This window comes from Triticum dicoccoides, chromosome 4A, assembly GCF_002162155.2.
Source record: "Triticum dicoccoides isolate Atlit2015 ecotype Zavitan chromosome 4A, WEW_v2.0, whole genome shotgun sequence".
NCBI lineage: Eukaryota > Viridiplantae > Streptophyta > Magnoliopsida > Poales > Poaceae > Triticum > Triticum dicoccoides.
This window is the reverse complement of record NC_041386.1, coordinates 85,935,882-85,945,676: the sequence shown is the minus strand read 5'-3', so window position 1 is coordinate 85,945,676 and position 9,795 is coordinate 85,935,882. Positions and strand designations below refer to the sequence as shown.

At 58.7% G+C, this 9,795-nt stretch overlaps 1 protein-coding gene across 1 annotated transcript; it reads left to right on the top strand.

Annotated features, from left to right (window-relative positions):
• The first annotated feature begins 3,884 nt into the window (after nucleotides 1-3,884).
• LOC119285135 (probable carboxylesterase 8) lies at nucleotides 3,885-5,524 on the top strand. The gene has a single exon (XM_037564354.1). The coding sequence runs from the start codon at nucleotides 4,146-4,148 to the stop codon at nucleotides 5,145-5,147; it is 1,002 nt and encodes a 333-aa protein (XP_037420251.1). The 5' UTR covers nucleotides 3,885-4,145; the 3' UTR covers nucleotides 5,148-5,524.
• The last annotated feature ends 4,271 nt before the right edge of the window (nucleotides 5,525-9,795 follow it).

Sequence of the window (9,795 nt, the reverse complement as noted above, 5' to 3'; positions counted from 1 at the left end):
ACAGGCCTGGAACCCCTGTCACCATCACCGGGTGTGTCATCTCCACGGTACCCAGAAGCACCTCCCCCCTCAGAGGTATCCATAGGTAGCAGCTCCTCAAAATCCTGAAACAAGTCCGGATCCTCATACTCAACATTCAACATGTAAGCAATACCCGCATAACACCATCTGACCACATCCGGCAAGAACTGAATGTTAGCCACGCTTATCAACAAACGAGCTACACCGTGAGCACGAGTGAAAGGCATATCCACCTGCTCCGTCTTACCGAGCAAGGACCCCAAGCTCCACGTGACAAAGAAATCATCCAAGGGCTCGGAAGGTGCCCCCGAAAATCGAACCCATATCTGAGTCAGTGGTGTGCCCTGCGGTTCCTTCTTTTTCCACTCATCAAACTGCAACACAAAGCTAGTTCCAGTAACTCGACTCATGCCAAACTTGAGAATCCTCTTCTGATCCTCTTTAGAAGGAAAATCCACTTTGTAAGACTTATCAGAAAGTTTCAACAAGGACCATTTGAAATTCCCCGGAGCCAATTCCCGCAACTGCTGAATTATCTGGGCTTCAGTGAGCGGTCCGGTGACCACCTTAACCACCCCAGGGAATGAGGTTTCAACGACAGGAGCCACCGAAGCCACACTTGGTGACTCAAAGAACATCAACTCAGAGCAACAGAGCCCGTAGATATTAAGTGCCGGTTTGGGTCCGAGAAGAAGCGGACACTCAGCCGCTACATGCTTAGGTTTCCGACAAATATCACATAGCTCAGCAGAGCAGTCAACCATGAAGTGACCCGTCTCCCCGCACCGGAAACAGACTAATTTTTTCTTCTTAGCCGCCCACTTGGACAACTTGTCACCTCCGGCCTTCTCCGAACCTTTATCAGACTCCGCATCCTCCGATTGTGCAATCATCGGTACAGACACATCAGCGAGAGCCTTAACCGTCTCCACCACAGCCTGGGTTAGACCCGCCTCATCAGTGTCCATCTCAGCAGATTCCGAGGCTGCAGCCCCGGGCAAGTTACGTGGAGGGCGCCTATATCCACCGCGCCCACCACGGAAGCGGCCACGGAAGCGGCTCGGGCCAACCGCACCCTCAACAAAGTTCCCCGGTGGTCCTTGAAAGCCCCGGCCAGCATAACCATGATCCGTCCAAGCGTAGCCTCGCCCACCACCGGTGGACGACGAACCTCGGTGAAGACCCTGACCGTATGCGTTGTAACCATCATCTCCCCACTGACCATGGGGAGGATTGCGACTGTCCCCCGCGAGCACACCCGATCCACGGCCTGCTACACCGTTGGCAGCACCTCCCCGGCCGGCTACACCATTGGCAGCCCCTCCCCGGCCGGCAGCCATTTGCCTAGGCCAAGGTCGATGCGGCGGCGGCTGTGTGGCCCCATGCTGTGGCGGCGCCGCAGCCCTGGCTACAGCCGACGCAGCCGGCGCCGGTGTCGAAGCCGCCGCCGCTGCAGGCGCAGTCGCAGCCGGACCCCCCGGCGCAACCCTCGCAGGCGGCTTCGCCGGAGGCGGTCCCTTGGCCGGCGGCGGGGCCTTGGGCGGCATGACGTCGGCAGCAACCGCAGGATCTCGCTTCAGCCGACGCACCACAGTCGGCGGAAATCCAACGTGCCCGCAGCGGCGAACCCTAGTGCATACGTATTGGAAGCTGGACGATGATCGTGCATGAGATGGCAGTCGATCCGATGCGATCTCCTGTACGTCGAGGTCGGCCGGTTTTGCCTGGGTCTGTAACCCAGCTAGTCCTGGCCCAACCTTAGTAAAAAACCGTTGGCCCAAAGGCGCAACCTCGGATGAGCCGTCCGAACCTTCTTCCGGTTGAAGCCCATCAGCGTTAAGCAAAAAATTCAAACGCGAGATCCGATCGGCACGGATAACGCTGGTTCTGTCGATCGCCGGCGCCGGCGCCTGTGCCACCAATGAACGCCGAGACTTCTTCCTCTTCACCACTATCCAGGACCCCTCAGTAATGAAATCAGACAAAGTTGGTTTAGGGAGACTTACCTTTGGGATCGGCTCCTTCCATGGCCGGATCGCCGCTGCCGCCGTCCGCCTATGAACCATCCGACGCACGATCTCGATCTTGTCCTCTGGTCCCAAACCTTGCCATGCAGGATCATCAACTGGCACACTGCCATCGACTATGGCAGCCACCTCGTCTTCCGAGTAGCCAAGGTCGAAAGCCTCGCATATCACCGACGACGGCGTCGGCGAGTAGGCTACCGGTGAACCTCCGGCGCTGTCCCCGTCATCTTCGCCCTCTGGTTCAGACTCCGCGAGAGCCCAAAACCTACCACCGACGCATCCCACACCGGAGATGGTCGCCGGCGGCAGTCCCGGAGTGGCCGCCACGGGCGTCTCCCGTGTCGGCCGCGTCGCCCTTTGCGTCGGCTTTGATCCATCGGATTCCTCCGTGAGATCAACAGTGGCAATTTGTTCTACAACCTCCGGGGGTTCCTGCACACACTCAATAACCTCGATGTGAAACAAATCAATAACGAAACACATACCAATATGAAGATCTTCTTCCGCGGATAGATGCCTTCCGGCCAAAATATCTCCTTCATCATCACGGATCGTCGTCCAACGAGACGGGTGTGAGTAGATCATGCCACTGATCCATCGCCCCATCGCATTCTTATCCCGAAAACGAGCCTTCCATTTCGTAGGACTATTGAATCCCCGATCCCGATCCTCGTCCTCCGTCGAAGAAGAAACCGGGGAAGGGGATGGATCCACTCGCGGATTTGAAACCACCGCGGGCGGTTGCCGGATCCCATCCGAAGGGCTTGGAGATCCCGGTAACAGCCGCAGCGGCAGCGGCGGCGGAATCGCCGAGTCCCCGGCTGGGATTGCCTGGCAGTCGACCATCGGAGATCGCCTGGCAGTGGGACCTGGTAGGTATTCTGATTTTGATCTGATTAATGTTGTATAGTGATGGCAATAAAACAGTAATTCTTTCTGTACCAAATCGATGGTTACTTGTGAAACGCGTCAAACATATTGTAAAATTTCTGTGGTCCAAATGGGTCCTAAGTTTGCAAATGAGAAGCTGAAGGTGGTACTGGGTCATGCATATTATGTGAGCTGTAACCACCCGCAAAAGAAGATAGGAGATTTTTTTTCCACATTAGATCATTTGTCATATGTGCATGTTGTTTGAGTTTATTCCACTGTTTACATGTTGGTTAATATTATCCTCAAAATTCACTACGAATGAAGAAGTTGTTTACTGTGCATATTTGTCATGTTGATAAATTTGTGCATCACATCAAAGTTCACTCCATGGTCGCCTGTGTAGCCGCCGCAAAGGAAAAGTGGGCAGGACAGTACTTATGTTATGTTGGTTGTTCACTCGTTTGAGACCGAGATAATAAACGATAATAAATGTGAACTGTTTCAAATCAAATTTAAGAGCAACAAAGCAGCGGGCGGTACACTTGTTGCGAGCATTCTCTTTCAGAAATTTAATTGCCGGATCGGTAGATCTGGATCAGCATTCACCACTCGTCACTTCGCCGCTGTTGCACGATAGAGTAGCAGTAACGGCACGGCACGGCCGGGGTGGCCGCACGCCGGCCACTCGTACAAGGTGCATGTGGCGTTTAGCTGGCGCGCCATTAAGGTCAATCAATCAGGTGACAGGCAGGCGAGCCGGGGTATCGATCCCTCGCCGCCAGGTTCCTTTCCCGGCTTTCCCGTCCATCCATCCGTCCGTCCAATCTCAGGTAAGAATTCTGGAGGGGCTCGGCCGCCCCCGGCCGTCCGATTTCGGCTGTAGCCCACGCGCCGTGTCACTGTGTGGACGGCGCCGCGGCGTCACCCGTCGATCATGTGACAACCCACCACCACGCCCCGGGTGTCACGCGCGCGCCCGCGTCGCTCTCCAGTGGGAGCAGTGCGAGCTCGCTAGTGCGCTTCTCAAAGCCGAGTCTCACCTCGCAACTACCAACCGGCAACCGCGCGCCAGCTCCAGTCCGCGCGAGCTATATATGCGCTCCGCGCTCAGCTGCGCAGCTCCACCGCCGTATCGTGTGACTGAGACTGAGAGCAGCGCCCAGGTCGACGCCGTTCTCGCCTCGCCGGCAGCTTTTCACAGCGACGCGGTGGGTGGTGAGAGCCATGGACCCGTACAAGTACCTCAACATCCGCTTCAACCCGGACGGCTCGCTCACCCGCAACGGCCAGGCGAAGCTCCTCCCGGCGGCGCCCTCGGGGGAGCCCGTCGCGGTCACCACCGCGGACGGCGGCCCCGCGCGCCGCATTGTCCACTCCAACGACGTCCCGCTCGATGACGCCAAGGGCACGAGCGTGCGCCTCTTCGTGCCGGGCCTGGCCACGGCGCCCCGCGGCGGCAGGCTGCCGCTGATCGTCTACTTCCACGGGGGCGGCTACGTGCTCTTCCGCGCGGCCTCCGAGCCGTTCCACAACAACGCCGCGGTCCTGGCCGCCTCCGTGCCCGCCGCCGTCGCCTCCGTCGACTACCGCCTCGCGCCCGAGCACCGCCTCCCCGCCGCCTTCGACGACGCCGCCGACGCCGTCCGCTGGGTGCGGTCGTACGCCGCCGGCTCGCCGGGCAGGCCCATCTTCATAATGGGCTGCCACAACGGGGCCAGCATCGCGTTCCGCGCGGCGCTGGCGGCGGTGGACGAGGGCGTGCAGCTGCGGGGGCTGATACTCAACCAGGCGCACCACGGCGGCGTGGAGAGGACGGCGGCGGAGGCGGCGTCGGTGGACGACCGCGTCCTACCGCTGCCGGCGAACGACCTGCTCTGGGAGCTCGCGCTGCCGCTGGGCGCCGACCGGGACCACGAGTACTGCAACCCGGAGGCCATGCTGGCCGGCGTCGGGGCGGAGCGGCTGCGGAGGCTGCCGCCGTGCCTGGTGCTCGGCCGCAAGAAGGACCCGCCGAGGGACCGGCAGAGGGTGCTGGTGCATGCGCTGCGGAAGGCCGGGGTGGCCGTCGAGGCGCAGATGGACGGCGCAGGGTACCACGCGATGGAGCTGTTCAAGACTAACTGCGCCGAGGAGTTCAACGCGCAGGTGACGGACTTCGTCCGCCGGCACGCCGGCGACGGCGACGGCGACGGCGTCGACGTGTACGCTGCGAGGAGCAGGCTGTGATCGGTGGGTCCAAAAGAGGAGGTTGTTACAACGGCGCTGTCTCATCTAGTACAATTTTTAAACGACTAATATATCAATCATATCTTCTTCACCATGCTATGATTGATTGACTTGGACTGACGGGCTGAGGCTCACAGCGTGTTTGGTTTAGAGGAATTAAAGATGGGGAATGTGAGTTAAGGGATAAGGAGATTAAAAATCCACTGTTTGATTAGAAGGAATGGAAGTTTAAGTGGGAAGGAGACTGGAAGTTGGGAAAGCCAATTCCCACCGATTTCTTTCCAGGGATACCCTGTTAATTCGTGAGGAGAGTTTTATCCTATGCCAATTCTCATCATATGCCAAACAAGAAAATGAAAGTAAAAATCTACCTTCCATGCCTAATCCCTTTATAAATATTTTTGTGCAAACTTCCATTCCCTTGCCAAGTGTTTACCAAACAGGCTGTCAGAATCTGCTCCTACGCCGGCAAGTACGATCAGTAGAGTGTCGAGCTACTGGATTACAGTATTATCCCCACTTTTCGAATGGATTTGTCACGTTTGTTTTTACCCTTTTTTGCGTTGTTTATTAATTTTTACCACCTACCGGCGGCAACTTGAGATCGCCATGTGCTTGTTACGATCAGAAAGTTCGTGGAGAAAAAGCTCCATCTTGTTTTCATGGCTACTGCACCCCTTCCCTCCTAAACTGTAATGCATGTTTTTCTTTTTCTTTTTTGCGGGAAAAAATATATAAGGCATGCTTGACTTTTCACGACATCTTATACACGTACTCTCTTTGTCCTATAGTGTAAAATGATTTTTGACACTAGTCTTACATTCTGAGACGAAAGAATAGTACATAGCAAAACGTATATGAATTAAACATGTATAAATGGTACTATCAAATTTGTCCTGTAAATTAATTTTGTTTTATATGCCTTTTATACCAATTTGTAGACATACAAATGAGTGAAAAGTATAGTGAAAGTTGAGCGATAAAGACCAAAAAAGTCAACCTCATCTCATATTTTGCGAAGGAGGGAGTATTGTGTAAACCTGCTAGTAGATTTTTTCCGCCGTTTGTCGGCTGCGAGTGTTTTTACGGGTCATTACAATTAGAGATCAACACTTTTACATATAAAAAATGAAGAGTCCTCAAGATCAAACCGCAACCTCTGAGCTCTCCCCGCAGCCCTGCACCGCTGGCCACTCCGGCCGCGGCGGCCACCGCCCCCCCCCTTGCCCGCCGGGCAGTAGCGTGCCCCAGCCCCCTCCGCGCCTATGCCCAGTCCACGCCCACCCTCCCCGACTCCCCCGGCGGACTCGGAGACACTCGACTGGGCCTCGTCGGTGGAAGGTGAGGTCAGATCTGATGCTGGTTCTCCATCTCCCATCTCGTTGCCGCCGGCCTCCGCGGATCCGCTGTGTTCTGCGCCTCCCCGAGGCTTGGCTGCGCACCCCGCTCCAGATCCAGTAGTTCTTGCCCCTGCCCTGCTGGCCCGCCCGCTGCCTCGCACTGGTGAGGTCGCTCGCCTGAAATCAATTGTAGTTGCTCCGGGCATTGATGGCCCCGGATCCCAGGATCCCTGGGCATCCCCATGCGCTGCGCCCGCTGATCTGCCAGGTCCTAGTCTGCGCTCCCTGATCATCATCCCCCCATCCGCCAGTGCCGGATCCCCGACTGTTTTCCAGCCGGTGTCCGAGGATGGATGGACGCAGGCGCATTCAAGGAAACTGCGCCGCGTCAATCCCCTGGGTAATGGGAATCCCCTCCACCTTCAATGCGCCAACGCCGCCAGAACCAGGAGATTGAAGCCGCTAGAAAGGCCTTCTTAAGGCGTTGCAAGGGCCTCTGCTGGCGGTGCCTTAGCTCGGAGCACAGGAGGATTGAATGCAGAGACCCAACTCACTGCCTCACCTGTCGTCTCCCGGGCCACCAATCTAGCGCGTGCCCTGCCAAGAAATCGCTGCTGACTGCCGGCGCCCCGCCCCGCGCCCCGGCTGCCCCGCCGGGCCGGGGCCCTGTCCGTGATCGACTACGTTTCCCCACCCCAGTAGCACCACCTCCGTCGTCGCCTCCGATCCGTCTGCAACCGCCACCGCCCCCGGAAACGGCGATGGATGCCACCTTCGTCCCTGCATCCCCGCTTCACCGCCAGCGCCAGAGCCATGGGGTGGTCATCCGCTCCAGGGCGATGGAGCACGCCCGCTTCGTCCTCAGGCACCATGCCGTGCTCCTAACGGCCACTGACAGCTTCAACGCCGCCAACTCGATGCTGGTGGGCCGTACCATTGAGGCCCTGCTGCGAATCGGCCTGCACCTGCTGCGTGTCACCCGTCATCATCCGGAAGACTTCCTCGTCCACTTTGATGTTCCCGCCGACCGTGACGCTCTCCTGCACCACAACACCATCAGCGTCGACGGGGTGCCCTTCCGGACCAAGCCTTGGAGGCCGGACGACCATGCTGTTCGCCAGAAATGGTTGCTGCATGTCCGCATCATCATCGAGCGGCTGCCCCTGGACATGTGGACGCTGGAGGGCGCGGAGGAGGTGCTCGGCCGCTTCTGCATCATCGACAGGCTTGACAGCCACACCAGCGAGCGTCGGGACATGCGCACCTTCGCCTGCTGGGCGCGGGTGTGGAGCCTCACCGACATCCCCACCCGGCACTGCCTCTCCTGCTTTGAAGACGGTGCTGGGCGCGTGGTGGAGATGCAGGGCTTCTCGCCCCCGCTGTAGGCCAGTCGCACGGTGCCAGAGCCTCCGGAGGGGGAGAGGAGCTCTCTGCTCTTCCAGCTCGACCGCGTAGAAGATTGGACCCCACGCGGGCTGCCGTCCTCTGGATCGGACAACGAGCGCCGACCTCTCCCTCAGGTCAACTCGCTTGACTGGACCTTCAACGTAGAAGATCGCCGACCGTCCTACCCTGCTGCTGCACCAGCCCACATGCTGCTCCAACCTGCTTCCCCAGCCCCTCCACCGGCCCCTCTGCTGCAAGCCCCGCCCCCGCCACCAACAGCTCCTACCAGGCGCAGGCCGGCCCCATGCGTCACCTCCACGGGCTGTCGGGGCATGCCAGCCCCGTCTCGGCGTGGTGACCAAGATGATGGGAGCGGCCCTAGCCGCCGCTCATGGAAGGACACCCTGCTCGGCATTGGGCGCCAGAGCAGGGCCTCATCGGTGCCGCGATCCTCAAGCATGGAGCGCCACCGCAGCAGGACCCCTGGCCCGCGCCACCACCGTCGTCAGCTCCCACGACAGGCGCCCCAGGCCCAGGCCGACGCTGCACCCTTCCCTGCAGCCACTCTGAGGCCAAAGCCAGGTCCGGTGCGGCTGCTTGCACCACCCAGGCCTCTGCTCCCCCAGCAGCTGCTGCCTGCGGACGGACATCCACTCCCACAACCCGCGGCTGACATGGAGACTCTGCCACAAGCTGATGAGCAGGGGGATGCGCCGCTGCATGCTGACGCCCCTGGAGATGATCAACACATGGCTAGCCCTGAAGATCCAGTGGCAAAATTCTTCACAAACCGCTACACCGCCCTCACCCCTCCCCGTTGGACGGACAACATGCTTTTCGAGATCAACGCTGTTGCTGAAGCAGCGCTCGCCAAGCCACTGTCTTTCTCCCCTGCCGTTACCAAGGTGCAGGGGACGGCGTGCACCCCGGCCCGCACTGGCAGCCGCACCCCTCTCAGGGCATGGCTCACCTCTGCCCCCAAGAAGAGCCTGCCAACCGCTGCTGCTGAAGACCTGGCTTCCATGGTGGGGGGGGGGGCTAGAACTGGGGCAGAACAAGCCAGCGGTGGCTCGCACCCTCTTCTCCACCGTCCCGCAGCCGCTGATCTCCATCACCCCGAAGACTGTTCACCAAAAACAAGCGACGCCGACGACTGCTCCTACCAGGCGGAGCGCATGCCAGGCAGAAGCAAAATGCGATGTCCCGGTTGCCAATTGTGCGACTATGCGTCTAGTTCGGGCGCTGGGCGATCTTGGCCCAGAGGAGGCGATGACGAAGGAGGCCGCTCAGAGTTTCATCAAGCGTTTCGACGAGCCAATCAGCCAGAAGGAGATCGACGCATTCGCGGCTCTCACCGGCCTAGACGGCACGGCACTCCGTGTCGCGGCGGGGTTGGAGGGCCCAAGCAGCTCGGCCATAGGTGCCGACTAGTTTGATTATGCCAGTAAGCCAATGTAGTTTCCAGCAGAGGCCGGCGGCATGTCGCCGGCCGGTATTAGGGCCCTTTCTTCTTCGTTTAGGGTTAGCGGATGCAGTTCGCCGGAGCCAGGGGTTTGGTGCTACTGGTGGTGCCCCTCGCTGCATCTACTTGCTAGTTTGGATGGTGTCCAGTGTTGCGTCCCTCCTTGTGCGGGGTAGGAGCTGTAGTCCGCCGATGATCATAGAGTGCTACTGGTGGTGGTCGTCGGTGGTGTGGCTTGCTAGTCAGGATTGTGTACTCAGTAGTGCTACATCTTGAGCTTGCGTTGGTTTTCCCCGAAAAGGAAGGGATGATGCAGCAGAGTAGCGTAAGTATTTCCCTCAGTTTTTGAGAACCAAGGTATCAATCCAGTAGGAGCCCATGCTCAAGTCCCTCGTACCTGCACAAAGCGATAGCTGCTCGCAACCAACGCGATTAGGGGTTGTCAAGCCCTTCACGGTCA